Source organism: Watersipora subatra, chromosome 4 (assembly GCF_963576615.1).
Source record: "Watersipora subatra chromosome 4, tzWatSuba1.1, whole genome shotgun sequence".
In the NCBI taxonomy this organism is placed as follows: domain Eukaryota; kingdom Metazoa; phylum Bryozoa; class Gymnolaemata; order Cheilostomatida; family Watersiporidae; genus Watersipora; species Watersipora subatra.
Genome location: NC_088711.1, coordinates 29,640,431 through 29,660,336, shown reverse-complemented (window position 1 = coordinate 29,660,336; position 19,906 = coordinate 29,640,431). Strand labels below are relative to the sequence as shown.

General features: G+C 36.6%; 1 protein-coding gene across 1 annotated transcript; it reads left to right on the top strand.

The window, feature by feature from the left end:
• Positions 1-1,407: 1,407 nt before the first annotated feature.
• Positions 1,408-18,126, top strand: LOC137393513 (something about silencing protein 10-like). The gene is made up of 10 exons (XM_068080092.1): positions 1,408-1,597; positions 1,949-2,106; positions 6,637-6,784; positions 8,458-9,017; positions 11,091-11,162; positions 11,365-11,490; positions 12,573-12,686; positions 15,378-15,522; positions 15,618-15,725; positions 17,476-18,126. The coding sequence occupies exons 1-10, from the start codon at positions 1,441-1,443 to the stop codon at positions 17,655-17,657; spliced, it is 1,770 nt and encodes a 589-aa protein (XP_067936193.1). The 5' UTR covers positions 1,408-1,440; the 3' UTR covers positions 17,658-18,126.
• The last annotated feature ends 1,780 nt before the right edge of the window (positions 18,127-19,906 follow it).

The following is a 19,906-nucleotide window of genomic DNA, read 5'->3' as shown; positions in this document are numbered from 1 at the left end:
TGTAAAGCTATAAATTTCTGATCTCACCTCTTCTGCTGTATCACATTCTTTCTGTCTCTTCTCATGTCTTTTCTCAGCTCTTTTCATAACGAGTTTGTTATAATACTTTTTATAACAGGCATAATGACAACAAGTCTGAACTCTCATCAACGTTCTCAATGCTTAGCACTTTTTGAGCAATGCTCGCTTTTTCTAATATCAACCATCTGTTTGAATACTGTTTGGCTGTCTCATATTGAAATTTAGTCACTCTGACTAGGGTTTCATTCACAGACTAATCAAGACAGTGAAACAAGTGGTCATGCTGCATCCTTGGCATGGGTTAAAGAGTGGTGAAAATTGACTCACTTAATCTTAAATAAAAGCATTTATTAATTTTTGAGATTATAAAATAGTTTTCTTTGTCTGATATGTAAGGTTTTCCAACCAAACTTGGAGTTGCCCCCTCCCATTTCGAAAGTGTTCTCTAGCTCAAAAATGTGCAAACACATAGGTGTAGAAACATTATAATTGAATCAGCATAAATTTCTGACTATAAAACATCTTAGTTTGAGTAGCCCACCCTCCGAAGGAAAAGGCTGAAAGATAAGTTTAGGCCAGTTTATGTCTCTGCTCTACTATTATGATTACCAATGGAGCGACCGACATAATGTAACATCGCAGCCAAGCCGCATAGACGGAAGAGAACAACTCCCTTTCAGTGCAGCTGATGCATCAGGTGCAGTGTGTATTGTGACAAGCTGTTGTGTTGCTCGCCGCTCGACGGGGGGACAACTACGCAAAAACAACAGCTTGTCAAGACAGGCTAGGCTAGTACGTACATGTACTGGCCTTTCTTTACCTGTTCGAACATGTAATGTACATGTACGAACGGTAAATTATAAATACCGTTGTGTTTGCATATGTACTAGCGTAGCGCCTGCGGAGGTGCTAGGCTAGCGCAAATATTATCGTAACTACAGCGGCTCCATTTAGTCGCTTCACAAATATGGCCAAGCATTAGTTCATGCCTGTGAACATAATATGGAATTTGATGATAATTTTGATATTTGTAATGTTAATCGAAATTCGTTATCTGCCGATTATTGATGTTTTTTAAATGCTATTTTGTAAACTTTCAGACGCTTATGTCGTTGGATGGAAAACGTTGACGGGGTTATAAATTTATAATACAATTGCTAGCAACATCGTAATTAGTGGACCAAACCAATTGTTTCACATTGTTATGTAATGTCTGGTTGTGCATGCCTACCACGTACGTCTGCTTTGTGTATTCTGCTAGAAATTATTAAACAACAAAGCTTGGGCTGGTTACCTCTATCATCATCAAACATCCAGCTTTATTTTATTATTACATTATTATTATTATTTTACAAAGTATGGCACATAAATTGTTTTTTTTTGTAGCTGTTAAGTCATTGCTGTGTGGTCTGGATCATCATGCCTAAAAACAAATCCGTGGGAGGACGAAAAAGTGTTAAAATAAAGAAACTAGCGCCAAAGAAAGCTAAGCCAATCTATGTTTCTGACGATGATATGCCTGATGAGACAGGAGAGTCGTTCTACAAGGATGCTATAGACCTACATAATGATCAGAGTAGGCGCATTATACTGCTTAATATTCATCAGATCTCTAGAAAGTATGCACAGCTTTGTGCCAAGAGTGTTTCTTCTGTTCAAACCATATTGGCAAAGTCAAAATGACAATATCATCGTTCCTCTTACGTGTTATGTACGGGTCTATTGAAACAGCTGTAGACAAGAATAAACATTAATTAGTTATCCGTTACTTTGAGAAGAATTAGCGATATTAATTTCACAACAATATTGCATGAAACAATGTGCTTAATGTTATCTATCCATTCATAATCTTTTTGGAGTTTTAGTAGACTAGTTATAAATTAACAAACTTTTTCCCTCTGTGTAGTACATTGCACTAGTATTTTAGTTGACAAGGATTCTGATTATGAATATATGGCTGGTGCAATGCCAGAAGCCAGAGCTCCAAGGAGAGAGCCTGTGTATGACTTTTCTGACTCAGACGATGGAGAAGAAATGGAGCAGAGGCTGCGCAAGATAGAGGCAAACATACGACGCAGACAAATGGTCAGTTGATTTAATACACCCTCAGTGGTTAATCAGCACCCTTTCCTATCTATGCAATTTGAGAAAGTCTAGCTAAGCCTAAAAACTAAACACACAGTCGGTTTTTATTGATGCCGGACAGTTCTAGAACATTCTATTAATCACATTTTGCATTGCATGACAATACCTTGTCACCTTATCTCATCTAGTTTAGTAGATTACCCAATTGTTCAGTCACTGTTTAGGTTCCACTAAGCATAATGATTGTTGTCTTTAATTGCTCTTCATACCCATTTCATGTTGATCAGTGTTATGCAGTAACATCAAAATAGTTTTGTAATGTATTGATCCTAGGTTAAAAAATTCTATCAAAATACAATGAGTTCAAAAGTTTTTTGCTTAATACTGGGAATTAAGACTGTGGAGTTGTCTATTCAAATTTGTAAAAGTCAAACCTCTACTTATGAGGATCACCTCAAAATATGAATGTTTCAAGACACGCTGTGCAGTGCCATATCCCAACATATCAGCTTCGTGCATTTCCTGACTGAGCTCATATGTCAATTCACTCGTATTTCAAAGCAGCTATTTCCTATATAAAATAGCTAAATACAAATTAATTTGTTCCCATTCTTCAAAAAACACATAAAAGCGAGATTTTACAATAGAAAATGTTTTTAAGTCTATCAATTTACTACACCCGCTCACAAAGTAACAAATACTTATCTAGTGTTATGATATGCAATAAAATGTGATATTCTTATGTACAGTACTGTATGGAGTCCTTATCTTTGAGACAGATGGTAGCGGCTAACGACAGTGTTGGCGGAAGAGGAAGAGAGATATTAAATTTAACTTCAGTAAATTTGGCTTCATATGCACACACTTGAAATAAGTTTTTACAGAAATTTTACACTAAACGTAATTATGAGTTTTTTATTAGTTTTAATTTTTTTTCTTTTTTCTCCTCGGTTTCGTTTTTACATTTAGCCGGCCATTTTAAGTTTATCTTTGATCTCTCCTTCATAATCTTACGAAGATCACATAATCACAAGATCACAAAGTCCTCATATATTTCGCTGTTCATATCTCAGATGATCATTTCAGTCACGCTATCTCCGGCTTACTGTTTGCCTTCGTTTCATTTTATAAGAAGCCTATCCATCTCGTCATGAATATCATCACTGCGCCGCTTGCAAACGATGGTTAGTTCTTTGGAAGTGTTGATGCCCTTAATAGTATCCTTCTGCTTGATGATGGTAGATATTGTGGTGGTACTCCTCTCATATTGGTGAGCCAGCTCAGTCATGCTTACACCACTCTCATGCTTTCTATCATTCTATGCTTGATATCGATTGTCATCATACACTTCTCGCTATCTTTCATTGTACTGGCTTGCTTTAGATCTATTGCTTATTCACTTAATTCTGCACTGATTAACACAAACTAAAAACTTGTAACAAATCAGTCAGACGAGAAATACCGAGCAATGCTGTTCTCATAAGCAGCATCTCGCATGCTTTATGGTTTTCTTGCATAACATGCTCCTCTCATTTTGTTTGATGCTGTTGCTTGGAAACTAAACAGTTTAGCCAGCTTAAAGACTTTCACATAATTTAAAACATTGATATAACATTGTGTTCAGGACAATCTGAAAACATTGATATAACATTGTGTTCATGACAATCAGCAAACATTGATATAACATTATGTTCCGGACAATCAGGAAACATTGATATACCATTGTGTTCAGGACAATCAGGAAACATTGATATAACATTGCGTTCAGGACAATCAGGAAACATTGATATAACATTGTGTTCAGGTCAATCAGGAAGCATTGAAATAACATTGCGTTCAGGACAATCAGGAAACAATGATATAACATTGTGTTCATGACAATCAGGAAACATTGATATAACATTATGTTCCGGACAATCAGGAAACATTGATATACCATTGTGTTCAGGACAATCAGGAAACATTGATATAACATTGCGTTCAGGACAATCAGGAAACATTGATATAACATTGTTATCAGGACAATCAGGAAACATTGATATAACATTGTGTTCAGGTCAATCAGGAAGCATTGAAATAACATTGCGTTCAGGACAATCAGGAAACATTGATATAACATTGTGTTCAGGACAATCAGGAAACATTGATATACCATTGTGTTCAGGACAATCAGGAAACATTGATATAACATTGTGTTCAGGACAATCAGGAAACATTGATATAATATTGTTATCAGGACAATCAGGAAGCATTGATATAACATTGTGTTCAGGACAATCAGGAAACATTGATATACCATTGTGTTCAGGACAATCAGGAAACATTGATATAACATTGTGTTCAATACAATCAGGAAACATTAAATTTTATATAACATTGTGTTTAATACAATCAGGAAACATTGATATAACATTGTGTTCAGGACAATCAGAAAACATGAGGATTAAAAATGCAAACTCTCAGCACTCATGAAATATAGGGGATTAAGAGAAACAGCATCAGCTGTTGCTGCCATTTTTCTTGCTCACACTGGCATCACTCCTTGCTGCCACAAAATTAACGTCGAACAAGCTTAATGATTGTCTTTTCTAGTCTATTTTTGCCTGTTATATTTGCTGTGAGCCCTACTTGAGTAACTCTTATTACACTTTTGCCTCTTGTTGGTCACGGCACTCTTATAGCTAATAGATTTCTATATGTAAATGATTGCCTGAAATAAGAACTCTTGAGACAAGTCGACCAATCAAGTCAGGTCTACTTTCATTTAACAACTTTAGTCATCATGTAATATCTGAAGGTTGGGTACGGATCAATCATCATCTAATCTTTAGAGGATGGATACAGGTCAATCATCATCTAATCTCTATATGGATACGGGTCAATCATCATCTAATCTTTAGAAGATGGATACAGGTCAATCATCATCTAATCTCTAGAGGATGGATACGGGTCAGTCATCATCTAATCTCTAGAAGATGGGTATGGGAGTCATTCATCATCTAATCTCTAGAAGATGGGTACGGGTCAGTCATCATCTAATCTCTATATGGATACGGGTCAATCATCATCTAGTCTCTAGAGGATGGATACGGGTCAGTCACCATCTAATCTCTAGAGGATGGATACGGGTAAATCATCATCTAATCTCTAGAAGATGGATACGGGTCAGTCGTCATCTAATCTCTAGAGGATGGGTACGGGTCAATCATCATCTAATCTCTAGAGGATGGGTACGGGTCAGTCATCATCTAATCTCTAGAGGATGGGTATGGGTCAGTCATCATCTAATCTCTAGAAGATGGGTACGGGTCAGTCATCATCTAATCTCTAGAGGATGGGTACGGGTCAGTCATCATCTAATTTCTAGAGGATGTGTACGGGTCAGTCATCATCTAATCTCTATATGGATACGGGCCAGTCATCATCTAATCTCTAGAGGATGGGTACGGGTCAGTCATCATCTAATTTCTAGAGGATGTGTACGGGTCAGTCATCATCTAATCTCTATATGGATACGGGCCAGTCATCATCTAATCTCTAGAGGATAGATACGAGTCAGTCATCATCTAATATCTAGAGGATGGGTACGGGACAGTCATCATCTAATCTTTAGAGGATGGATACGGGTCAGTCATCATCTAATCTCTAAAGGATGGTTACGGGTCATTCATCATCTAATCTCTAGAGGATGGTTACGGGTCATTCATCATCTAATCTCTAGAGGATGGGTATGGGCCAGTCATCTAATTTCTAAATGATGGGTGCGGGTCAACCATCATCTAATCTCTAGAGGATGGGTATGGGCCAGTCATCATCTAATCTCTAAATGATGGGTGCGGGTCAACCATCATCTAATCTCTAGAAGATGGATATGTGTCAGCTATGTTAATAATTACACATCTTTGTCTCAGCAATTATCACAAACCTCTAATTTCACTATTAGCTTTCTGATCCTCAAGTTGGTAAATGAACAATTGTCATAGTTGGATGCCTTTAATACCAACTCCAATCTATACTGAATTCTGGAAATGAACCTTCAGTGCAAAATTTTCGCGTCCAACCATTGAGCCATAGTTTTCTTTGCGTAAACTTCTGTAGTGAGCTATTATTAAAATCGATTGTAAACATTTTTATAGTAATTTTGAATTGAATAATAGAACTCGGAAATATTTGTGGTATTTGAAGAGAAGCTAACTCCAAATCCTACTCTCAAAGAACATAATTATACTGCGTGTTGCTGATTTTTTGTTGTTGCGAGAAGTCAATTGATAGCTCATCATAACCGGAAAGCAATGTGTTTTGCAGACCAGCTTTGGTTATGACTAAATAAGATCGTAGGTATAGGAGCTATATATAGGATAGGTATAGGAGCTATATATAGGATAGGTATAGGAGCTATATATAGGATAGGTATAGGAGCTATATATAGGATAGGTATAGGAGCTATATATAGGATAGGTATAGGAGCTATATATAGGATAGGTATAGGAGATATAGCTTATTAAGTTTCCATTCTGCTTTGCTTTATAGCATGAGAGCAGTGGTTCAGAGGAGGAAGAAGTTGGTGATGATGAGGATGTCAAGGCTAGAGCATGGGGAAAAAAGAGAGAGGACTTCTACGGAGCTGATGTTACCACCAAGATAGATGTGGGTGTTTCATCCGACGATGAACAAGCAGGTGTGAATTAATGCCATGAGAATGATGATTGATGATAAATAAGTGGGATATATAATTGCACTTATTCAGAATTAGCTAATCAGAGCGTTTGTATTGCTTGTAGTAAGTTTGACCTTTTAATAAAGGTCAATTGTTCTAAACTACTAAAATGATCATATTTCCCAATAACATGACAGTAAGTGATAGTAAGTATCTTTAGTAAGTGATAGTAAGTGATAGTAAGTGTCTTTAGTAAGTGATAGTAAGTGATAAGTGTAAGTATCTTTAATTGCACTTTAAGCAAATTGCAAATTACTGACTGCTGTTTAGCAACATGAAATTAGTTTAGAAATTATGCGGGTGCAGGATGATGTATGTCTGATGTCAGGATGATGTATGTCTGATGTGAGGATGATGTATGTCTGATGTGAAGATGATGTATGTCTGATGTCAGGATGATGTATGTCTGATGTCAGGATGATGTATGTCTGATGTGAGGATGATGTATGTCTGATGTCAGGATGATGTATGTCTGATGTCAAAATGATGTATGTCTGATGTGAGGATGATGTATGTCTGATGTGAGGATGATGTATGTCTGATGTGAGGATGATGTATGTCTGATGTGAGGATGATATATGACTGATGTGAGGATGATGTATGTCTGATGTGAGGATGATGTATGTCTGATGTGAGGATGATGTATGTCTGATGTGAGGATGATGTATGTCTGATGTGAGGATGATTTATGTCTGATGTGAGGATGATGTATGTCTGATGTGAGGATGATGTATGTCTGATGTGAGGATGATGTATGTCTGATGTGAGGATGATGTATGTCTGATGTGAGGATGATGTATGTCTGATGTGAGGATGATGTATGTCTGATGTGAGGATGATGTATGTCTGATGTCAGGATGGTGTATGTCTCAAAAAGGGTAAAAAAAGCAATAACACTTACTACTAACTGAGAAAACCAGCAGTAATTTGTAGAATTACATCTGCCCAATTTTATGATTATTGATGAATTTAGTGCTAAATGTAGGAGGCAATTTAAACTAATTTGTCACCTGTGTCAGAAAGGTTTGGTAAGGCAAAATGGTGGAATAACCATAAATCTAGGTTTAAACCTCTCTTTTGAGACTTTGTGCAGGTTTCCCATTACAAAGATTTTCGCCAAATCAAAAATATTTATAAGGAACTATGCAGTAGATCATCACGAAATTCCGTGAAACTGTAGAAATTGGAAATGCAAGTCCATCATGTAATACTAAAAGTATTTGAATATTTCAATCAGTTGTAGTAACAAGATAAAAATTTGTGGATTTTCATTTGTTGTGCATTTATCATTATCAAAATTGTGATAATTTTCCAAAAAGCTGATAAGGTATCTGCTCGCATATGATTTAAATATGATTCATTTACATATTGTTGTTGGCCTTTTCATAATCTTTCTTATAAGAGTTGAGTAGCTGATGAGTTGATATGATGAGCAGCTCACCAACACTGTTTCCATCACCTTTAAAATCTCCTGAGCATGTTCATGGTCGGGAGTGTATATTTTAGGGTGATTTGCCTATCTGACACTTTAGTTTCTAACCATTCTATGGACAGCAATTAACCTTCAGCTCTTCGCAGACAATATATTTTTCTAGCCGATGCCTTTTGTAATCAATTAACAAGTGTCTTTTTAGAGGCAATCATGGAAGAACAAGAAGCAAAGTTGATGCAGCAAAAAATGGCAGCTGACATCACAAATTCTGATTGTGGATTAGACTTGTTTGATGGTGTACCTGACACTATCGCATCATCTGCTGCCACAGATCTGAAACTTCCCTCATTCTTTTCTAAGCATTCCGAAGTGCCTCAAACTGTGCAGGTTGACTTCTCCAAGATGTCTGAGAAGGAAAGGGCTCGCGCCTTTAAGCGCATTCACCCGGAGTACCTGCCTATTTACACGGAGTTTAAAAAGATGACAAAAGAGCTAAAAGAAAAGCTGTGGCCGATGCTGCAGCTAGGAGCGTGTAGCGTTATTCCCATAAGTCCAGGACTGAAGGTGATCAGCGATAAGTGTCAGCTGATGGAACTGTTTGTTGAGTGTGCTCTCATCTTCTTTCTATTGGTTGCTGAGAGAGAGGCTACGAAAGGACACCCTGTCTTTGAACGAATGCTCAGTCTACAGAAACTTATTAAGAAATATGATGAGATAGAGACAGAAACGTTTAAAGCTCAGATAGAAAAGGCATTGCAAATGGTATGGCTATTTATATTCTTACCGCCATGTTGGTTTCTGTCCCTTAAACTTGGACTTATTTCGTTGAGTTATTTTCTGTTTCTGTTGCATAAAGTTAATTTTGTTTTTGCTCATGAAGCCACAGACACTTTCATATCTTAGTTTCTCTAAATTAAGCTGCAGATCATTTTATATAGTTAACTTGGGACAACAAGTTTCAGATCGCTAATGCAAAAAATACTGGATCCTCGAAATCATTAACAAAGTAGCAAATATTACACTCTGTCTAAGTATATTGGTATTACACTCTGTGTAAGTATATTGGTATTACACTCTGTCTAAGTATATTAGTACTACACTCTGTGTAAGTATATTGGTTCTATACTCTGTGTAAGTATATTGGTATTACACTCTGTCTAAGTATATTGGTTCTACACTCTGTGTAAGTATATTGGTATTACACTCTGTGTAAGTATATTGGTACTACACTCTGTGTAAGTATATTGGTTCTACACTCTGTGTAAGTATATTGGTTCTACACTTTGTGTAAGTATATTGGTATTACACTCTGTGTAAGTATATTGGTTCTACACTCTGTGTAAGTATATTGGTATTACACTCTGTGTAAGTATATTGGTACTACACTCTGTGTAAGTATATTGGTACTACACTCTGTGTAAGTATATTGGTTCTACACTTTGTGTAAGTATATTGGTTCTACACTGTGTGTAAGTATATTGGTTCTACACTTTGTGTAAGTATATTGGTACTACACTCTGTGTAAGTATATTGGTTCTACACTGTGTGTAAGTATATTGGTTCTACACTTTGTGTAAGTATATTGGTTCTACATTCTGTGTAAGTATATTGGTACTACACTCTGTGTAAGTATATTGGTATTACACTCTGTGTAATTATATTGGTATTACACTCTGTGTAAGTATATTGGTATTACACTCTGTGTAAGTATATTGGTATTACACTCTGTGTAAGTATATTGGTATTACACTCTGCGTAAGTATATTGGTTCTATACTCTGTGTAAGTATATTGGTATTACACTCGGTCTAAGTATATTGGTATTACACTCTGTGTAAGTATATTGGTACTACACTCTGTGTAAGTATATTGGTATTACACTCTGTATAAGTATATTGGTACTACACTCTGTGTAAGTATATTGGTTCTACACTCTGTGTAAGTATATTGGTACTACACTCTGTCTAAGTATATTGGTTCTACACTCTGTGTAAGTATATTGGTACTACACTCTGTGTAAGTATATTGGTATTACACTCTGTGTAAGTATATTGGTACTACACTCTGTGTAAGTATATTGGTATTATACTCTGTGTAAGTATATTGGTATTACACTCTGTGTAAGTATATTGGTATTACACTCTGTGTAAGTATATTGGTACTACACTCTGTGTAAGTATATTGGTATTACACTCTGTGTAAGTATATTGGTACTACACTCTGTGTAAGTATATTGGTATTACACTCTGTGTAAGTATATTGGTATTACACTCTGTGTAAGTATATTGGTATTACACTCTGTGTAAGTATATTGGTACTACACCCTGTGTAAGTATATTGGTATTACACTCTGTGTAAGTATATTGGTATTACACTCTGTCTAAGTATATTGGTACTACACTCTGTGTAAGTATATTGGTACCACACTCTGTGTAAGTATATTGGTTCTACGCTCTGTCTAAGTATATTGGTATTACACTCTGTCTAAGTATATTGGTTCTACACTCTGTGTAAGTATATTGGTTCTACACTCTGTCTAAGTATATTGGTATTACACTCTGTCTAAGTATATTGGTTCTACACTCTGTGTAAGTATATTGGTTCTACACTCTGTCTAAGTATATTGGTATTACACTCTGTCTAAGTATATTGGTTCTACACTCTGTGTAAGTATATTGGTTCTACACTCTGTCTAAGTATATTGGTATTACACTCTGTCTAAGTATATTGGTACTACACTCTGTGTAAGTATATTGGTAGTACACTTTGTGTAAGTTTATTGGTAGTACAAATGGCTCTAAGCTGATGCTTGATATAATCTATAACTTTGGAGTAGATGGCAGAAGGCAGAGAACAAGAGGTCATGGAGGAAGTTGGTACAAGCTTTCAAAATTCTTCTATGGCAGTGGTAGGCTTGTTATTATCAGCTAGACTTGCAGACATAATGATTTTCTTTCAGAATGTGAACAAAGTATTATTTTCGTAGCTCCATGGAATGAAATTCAGTTCTTTTAAATTCAAAAGCTGGGGAACTTCCTGGCAAATGAAGACAATGCTTTTGAGACATATACATATGTACCCATAGTAATGGGGCTTTATGATTATTTTAGGACAATGAGACTTCTGTACGTCATAAGAAGACAAAGAAAGAAAGAAAAAGTAACGAGACTATAGTTTCTAATGAGGCATATAATGAAAACCTTGTGGAGACTACCATAGTGTCCGGCATGTCCAAGGTTAGTGCTCATTCAGCCACTCATCCAAGTTTAAGCTGACTGTTGTTGTTTGCCGTCTCACACGATTTTGAAATTACCTAGCTGTCATGCCTGCTATGGATTGGACAAGGAGTAGCCTGTCTTGACAAACTTGTTTTTGCGGAGTTGTTCCCCGTCGAGTGGAGCGAGCAAAACAATGGCTTGTCACAATACAAACTGCACCTGATGCATCAGCTGCACTGAAAGGGAGTTGTTCTCTTCCGTCTATGCGGCTTGGCTGTGATGTTATGTCCGTCGCTCCATTGGTAATCACAACGGATTTCGCGCAAATATTTATGTAGAAAAATTAAGATAAGAACTTTAAACCAGAGACCAATCTCTGCTGTAAACTTTAGTAAAACTTCAGAACTTAGGCAAAAACAACAACTAAACAGGTTATTTGTGCGCTCAGTCAGTTTTATTTGTATTTTTGTATCAGTCAGTTTTATTTGTTCTTATTGATTTTATTCTTAATTAATTTATTCTTAAATTCTACTAAAGTTTACCGCATAGACTGGTCTTTGATTAAACGTTTTAATCTTATATTTCATTGGTATCAGTCAGCTTTATTTGTTCTAAAGTAAATTCAGTTTCATTGCTCGCACATTCATTGTTTTTAGTTAATTAGATTATAAATAGATAAGTTATATGGATGCCGAAATTCAGTTACCATGGCCTCTGCTACAGAAGTTCAACATTAGCCAGATCAGGCCATTACAGTATTCATGACTTTTTGCAACCTCAGTTGCTATGTTAATGTTAACGTTTTTATTTATTTTTTCTACATAAATTTTTGGGCTAAATCCGTCATGATTGCCAATGGAGTGACCGACATAACATCGCAGCCAAACCGCATAGACGGTAGCAAACAACTCCTTTTCAGTGCAGCTGATGCATCAGGCGCAGTGCGTATTGTGACAAGTTGTTGTTTTGCTCACTCCGCTCGACGGGGGACAACTCCGCAAAAACAACAGTTTGTTGAGACAGGCTAGACAAGGAGTTGTACCTTCCAACTCTACATTTCAATACACGAGCTCGTCGTAACATCCTGCCAGTGTTTTTAGAGTTCATCTACTCAGCCTGTTAGCGAGAAGTCGCTCGCAGCCCCTGAGAATGTTACAGCTCAAGCGCTCGAACCGATACAGAAGAAAAAGAAGAATAAAGGAACAGCTGTAAAGGTGATACTATGTTGGCTAGCATTCTGATGGTTTAGTTATATACAAACCCCATATACTCTCACTCAACTAAACCAAACTTAATAAGATTGTTCACTGAACACGCTCTAGTCATTTACGGAGACAACAATCTTTAAATGTCACTGTTAGCAGTGACGGTTGCTCTATTAAAAAATGAAATTTTTGCGCTTGACTCTCTCAGTTCCATGTCTTTAATAAAGTCTACACTTCATCAGGAATTTCTATTTATTGTTATATATTTAGTAGAGTTACGGTTTCTAGTTATTATAACAACCACGTGTATTAAAGCTATGAAAATACTGTAACAGCATGTATAACAAGAGCATTTTCTTCGACGACAAGCCATGATTGGATATTGGAAAAATTAAGAAAAAAATTGCCACGCATCTATTTCAAACACGGAAATTCAGGTTAACAACCAGGCACGCTACCATCTGTACCACTAGACCAACTTGCTGCCTTGTAGAATAATTGTACAGATGGTTATTACGCATGATAATCTCTCATGACGCACCCGACTCCCTGCGTAGTAGTATTTTATAATAATATGTATTTGGATTCATTATAATAGTCATTATGGATCATAAATTCCTCTCTCAAGAAGGCTGGCCAATAGTAATAATAATATAATAATAATATCGTTTATTTCTATAAATAATAACCTCATTTCGTTGGTTTGTTGCTGCCCTAAAGTACTTATTACAACTAGAGAATAGAGAATCATTCCAACCATCCTATTAAGTCAACTACATTATACAGCTGTAGAGTTATCATCAGCTAGCTAAAGAGTTGTCTGTTTCTTACTGCAATCATGGATGAGGGAACAACTCCAACGGCATCAGCTCAGACGCATCTGTTGAAGCATGATTGTCAAAAAATCAAACTTTTTGTAGCAATTTTATCCTGTTCATTGTCATTCAACATCTTATTTGCCAATGACGGTGTTGCGTACTGATTCTTAAAAAATGTCTCAGAATCCAAGCTTTTTACGATCCACACTATGGACATCCCAGCTAATATGTTCCTTCCTCACCACATTACACTCAATGCGCAGTTACGGCGCAACTAGTAGATTGTCTAATACTCTAGTGCTTTTCATCTCATGGTGATGAACATTCGATAAAAACGCCCTGCGTGTATTCACAGACAAAAATGTTTGTGACTGTGATTAATCCTTGTAGCATTTTTTTTAATTCATTCTTTTATTGTCAGTTTGGATCAGTAAATTTTTATTAAGAATACTGTCACTGATTTCACTCTATATTTTAGGTTATATGTCAGTTTTTGTAACTCTAAAATACGTTACCAGAGTATCATGTTTACGTAATGTTATAATAAGCCATTGCTCATATAAATTTTTATTAAAGGCTCATTTAGTTTGCCTATGATCCATTACACTTAAATCCAGCAATTGCAGCACCTGCAGTCGATTAGTCTTGATATACCCTAGGACACTTATGTATTCACCTCATCTAACTTTCGCGTTTTTGCGGAGTCATCCTCTCGCGGAAATTTCATGTGCGAAACTAAACTATCATAACGAACGAGCGAAAACGCGAAATTAAATAGCTTTGTTCATTGATAGTCAGGCCTGTATTCACTGGTTGCGAGTTGAGGCGGCTAATGTTAGGCGACTAGTAATGAACACCTAGGGTGTGGAGGGGGCGGTGTAAGCCCCCAACAGGTTTCTCTCATGTAGGGCCTCCAGCCGGGCCTCTCGTTTGAAGTTTTAAAAATTTTTATCGGAAAGTATCAACATTTTTCTATTTTTTGAGATTTGTTTTGTTTTAGGTGATGTGACTGATGAGACATTTTTAAATTAAAATAGGCAAAACTTGACCTCAGTTAAAACGCTCAGAAAAAAGACATCTTTTTCTTTTGAACGTTTTAACAAAGATTAATTTTGCAGGTTTTATTTTAAGTTCATTCGGAGGTGTTACGCTTTCGATGGGACATGGCCAAGCGGGTGTTTGGTAAAACTTGATCTTTTGCAAACCTTTTTAAAAGTCGTTAACAAGAATATTTTGCTGCTGATGATAATAATGACGCCTAAGAACTACTAAAAGTTGATGTTTGTCTCTATGGCTTGGAATGAAGTGATATTCTACAGCGATAAAAACCGTGTCCATGGCCGTTGGGCAAATAACTTTTCGAATAAATGATGTTGAGGTCGAGTTATCTGAAAAATTCCCAAAAAGTTGGGTGGCTCAGCCGGCTCAGGGTATACGGGCCTGTTGATAGTCCAAGAAACAAATGGCAGCAAGCGATCAAATTGCATTATCGACCTTGCCCACACCACTCTACCTGCGGTTCAAAATTACAAACTAGTCGCAAATTGAAATTTTTTCTATCAGTAAACTGAACCTGAGGGATCTAATTATGTTTGTTCCACTGCATTTATTTTCACATCACTATATTTTCGCACTCATCAGAGCTGGGAAATAAAGTTGCTGCAAAATTTTACTCTGTATGCTACTCACGAAACTAAATACTAGCGAAGTATAAGTGTCCTAGGGTAGTTGGTGACCGACACCTTCTCTCGCAACTACAGAAGCTTCCAAAAATTTTCCCATAATCCTAAGTATTCATGTTGCACTGAGTTTCAGTAGTGATTCCAAAGTGACATTGAGTGTAAAGTGCTACTAGTAAATACATTAATGGTTTTTTTAACAGAAACGCATGCAAGACCTGTTGGATGTTGGTGAAGATCATGAGCCAGTAGAGGAAGAGAAGACCCTCACCACTGGAGAAAAGGAAGCCCTAGAGTATTACAGTTTGATGAGGAAAAGACAAAGGGCAGGCGAGGAGAACGAACTCGGTGAGTCAGCTTTTTCAGCCACAATACTCATTGATTGTGCCTTGTACGACTCATGGTTAGTGTTATCTATCTCCTAGCCATGCTATTCACTGCAGAGGAGAATGAAGGTGAAGTGGACATGATAGAGCCATCTCATACAGATGGTACCTTGGAGACAATTGGTGATAAACGTGCAATAACGGAAGAGATGCAGAAGAACAGAGGTATTGTGAGGCTATGCTTTTCTTTTTTACTTTGATATTTCATAGAAGCTAATTGAGATACATGAGTTGTAGCAGTAATTATACTATTTAAATAATCTACTAACAAGTAATTCAAACTAGCCATATGTCAAATTATGCTTGATTTTTGGAGTACCGAGTCTATTTCGGACTTTTCAAGATCACCAGGTGCCAATTACTAGGCTTTCAGAGTCAGCAGTGTTTATTCACGTAAGGACAACCAAAGAACGTAAGACTTCATTCAGTCCGTAAAAATGTTGTCTTTACTTTGTGTTCTGAAGAATATTTAGACTAAAGGAAACAATATTTTGCAGCACTAAAAGCTTAACTACTGACAAATGTTTCCTGAGAAACGAACATAAAACACACCCGTGTTGGCCTATGTTAAATGACAATTAGTTGAAAACAGTTAGTGATTTTTTCATGTTCCACTTGACATTACCTAGTTTTACTAAAATGTTCAGAGAGCATTAGCAATACACAAGCTTGATTGAAAACTTCAAAGTTCGCTAATATGTAATACTGATGATGGACACTGTGTAAAGTCTTGGTTATTATCAATATTAATTTTTGCTAATTGGATTGTCGTTGGACGATTGTCGTTGGACGATTGAGTGTTTTGAAATTTTGTTGTACGCATCAACTTTTAATCATTCCTTGCTGAAAAATTTTACAATTTAATCAGACTTTTATCATAAAACATCTCAAATGATTTACAACAGCTTAATCAGACTTCTATCATAAAACATCTCAAATGATATACAACAGCTTAATCAGACTTCTATCATAAAATATCTCACATGATTTACAACAGCTTAATCAGACTTCTATCATAAAACATCTCAAATGATTTACAACAGCTTAATCAGACTTCTATCATAAAACATCTCAAATGATTTACAACAGCTTAATCAGACTTCTATCTTAAAACATCTCAAATGATTTACAACAGCTTAATCAGACTTCTATCATAAAACATCTCAAATGATTTACAACAGCTTAATCAGACTTCTATCATAAAACATCTCAAATGATTTACAACAGCTAAATCAGACTTCTATCATAAAACATCTCAAATGATTTACAACAGCTTAATCAGACTTCTATCATAAAACATCTCAAATGATTTACAACAGCTTAATCAGACTTCTATCATAAAACATCTCAAATGATTTACAACAGCTTAATCAGACTTCTATCATAAAACATCTCAAATGATTTACAACAGCTTAATCAGACTTCTATCATAAAACATCTCAAATGATTTACAACAGCTTAATCAGACTTCTATCATAAAACATCTCAAATGATTTACGACAGCTTAATCAGACTTCTATCATAAAACATCTCAAATGATTTTACAGTTGAGTTTTGTTCACCTATACACCGATTGTTATTAAATAATTTGGTCTGTTACTTCTAGAAAATTATTTTTATGAACTCTACCCACTGTGAGCAAAAAACTGGCTTGTTACATACATGTAGACCACCACCACCTACATTAAAACATTACATATTATATTTGAGTATGGCGCAGCTGGCCTAAATCCTATTGTAGAGAGAAGGAAAATGGCATTTTTCTACAGATTTTGTGCAGAAGTCTTGGTGTTATATCTTATTGCAGTGAAGATTTACATTGATAACACAGTTAATATACGCACAATTTATGCCATCATTGCACAACTTGTATCGGTTTTTAAAACATTCATAACCTGCATGTTTTATGGTAAAGGTTTGACGGCTAAGAGGCCGAAGCATCTCAAGAATCCGAGAGTCAAGAACAAGCTTAAGTTCCAAAGAAAGAAGAAGATTCACAAGACAATGGTGCCACAAGTTCTCACCGAGATGAACAGATACTGTGGAGAAGTTGGTGGCATTCGGGCTGGTCGTGTTAGGAGTGTTGCCCTATCATAGAACTGGGTTCTAAAGCAGATTTGTCGCATCTGTATAATACTACCACAGACATCATCACCAGCAAAAGAATTATATTTCATTGAGATGATGTGCAACTCTATGAGATAATGTCATGATATATGAAACAGAGTGGGTAATCATGAGCACAAAAAAGTGTTTGTTATATAATACTTTTGTACTTTTGATGCCTATTACGTTTCAACTTCGATGCTATCTCTGAAAAAATTAGACAAGTTTAGCTTTTGATGTATCGATAAATTTTTAAATAGGGTAACATTTCAAGTTTTGACATTGTGGATGCAATGAGTACTGGTTAGAGAATGTAGTTTGTAAATGAGCATAGATTGGGCACTAATAAAATTTCAAACACATCTGTGGCATTAGTTATTTTGCCAAACTAAAGGTATTCATTAACGAATGTCCAGACAACTCTGTTTCTCCGCTTAATTAAATAAAAGCCAACACCGTGCTTTACGCACTAGTGTGCTTGTTTGTAAGCCTGAATACTACAGGAAGCTTGTTTCGCTGGAGGATAAGAGCAGGTTCAGGCCTGTACTCACTGGTATCAAATTGTGGCGGCTAATGTTAGGCGACTAGTTATGAACACCTGTGGGTGTGGAGGCAGACCTGCCAACCCAAGAGTGGGGCAATGCGTGAGATTTGGTTTTGGGGCAATTGATGTATCGATGATAGTATATATAAAATTGTGGAAATTGGGGCAAAAATCTCACGCATTTTCATTTTTTCTTTGGGGTGATTGCGTGAGTCTCACGCCCAATGCGTGAGAGTTGGCAGGCATGTGTGGAGGGTGCGATGTAAGCCCCTAACAGGTTTCTCTTATGTAGGGCCTCAGCCGGGCCTCTCATGTGAAGTTTTAAAATTTTTTATCGGAAAGTATCGACATTTTTCTATTTTTTGAGATTTGTTTTGTTTTAGGTGGTGTGACCGATGAGACGTTTTTAAATCAGAATAAGCAAAACTTGACCGCAGTTAAAACGCTCAGAAAAAAGAACATCTTTTTCTTTTGAGCATTTTAACAAAGATCAAATTTTCCCGATTTTTACGATCATACCGAGGTTTCCACGCTTTCGATGGGACATGGCCAAGCGGATGTTTGGTAAAACTTGATATTTTGCAAACCTTTATAAAGGTCGTTAACAAGAATATTTTGCCATTGATGATGATAATAATGACGCCTAAGAACTACTAAAAGTTGATGTTTGTTTCTATGGCTTCGAATAAAGTGATATTCCACAGCAGTGGTTCCCAACTACCTTGGAGCCATGGACCCCCTGAGCTCCTGATCTAAAAGTCACGGACCCCTTTATAAACATCATAGTATATTGCGTTAATAATAATGCATTGTAAATTGAAATGTTTTATTTTTCATGGATCTTAGTTAATTGCTGAAATTGAAGAGGGAGAGAGAGAATTACTTGTTTGTTGGTTTGAGGTTTTGTTGTTTTGTACTACTAGCCAGAAATCAGGTACTCTCCAGCGATTGATGCACATAAGGTCTGGACTCAAAAAACCTAACAAGACCACGCGACCACCCCGCGGAAACTGCATTAGCCCCGAAACCCAGGCTAGCACAATCCCAACAGAGCCCGATCATTAAACCCCTCCCATATGATAGCCATCGCCTATCCTTTTAGGGTTTTATATCATTGATCCAACCACTATAAGACAGAAATAGCTGTAAATAGCTAGCTAGGAAAACCAATGCTGGCACCAGCCTGTGAACCCCCTCAAAACTTCCTGTGGACCCTTAGGGGTCCATGGACCACCAGTTGGGAACCACTGTTCTACAGCGATAAAAACCGTCTCCGTAGCCGTTGGGCAAATAACTTTTCGAATAAACGATGTTGCGGTCAAGTTATCTGAAGCAATTTATCATTGCGTGCGAACAGACCAAACAAATCCGTTTGAGTTAACCTTATGTTTGAGATGAAATGTTACATTTTATCCGAGGGCGAGTTACCCGAGTTTGACTTTACTTAGCCGCGGAAAGTTCCTAAAAAGCTGGGGCGGCTCAGCCGGCCAGCCGCTCCAGGGAATACGGGCCTGAGCAGGTTAGGTGTAATATCTAGTATGTCTGGTGTGTAATAATAGCTACCTATGTTATATCAATGATATACAGCCCCTGTATACCAATGATATACAGGGGGCTGTATATCATTGGTTGTATTTAGCCGTCTATAACAAAATATAAAAAATTGACACAAAATAATCTCAAGTTATCAGTTGCA

Coding starts and splice junctions, on each gene's coding strand:
- LOC137393513 (XM_068080092.1), top strand. CDS start 1,441: ATGCCTAAAAACAAATCCGTGGGAGGACGAAAAAGTGTTAAAATAAAG. Junction 1,598..1,948: donor AGACCTACATAATGATCAGA/GTAGGCGCATTA, acceptor CTAGTATTTTAG/TTGACAAGGATTCTGATTAT. Junction 11,491..12,572: donor TAGTGTCCGGCATGTCCAAG/GTTAGTGCTCAT, acceptor CAGTGTTTTTAG/AGTTCATCTACTCAGCCTGT.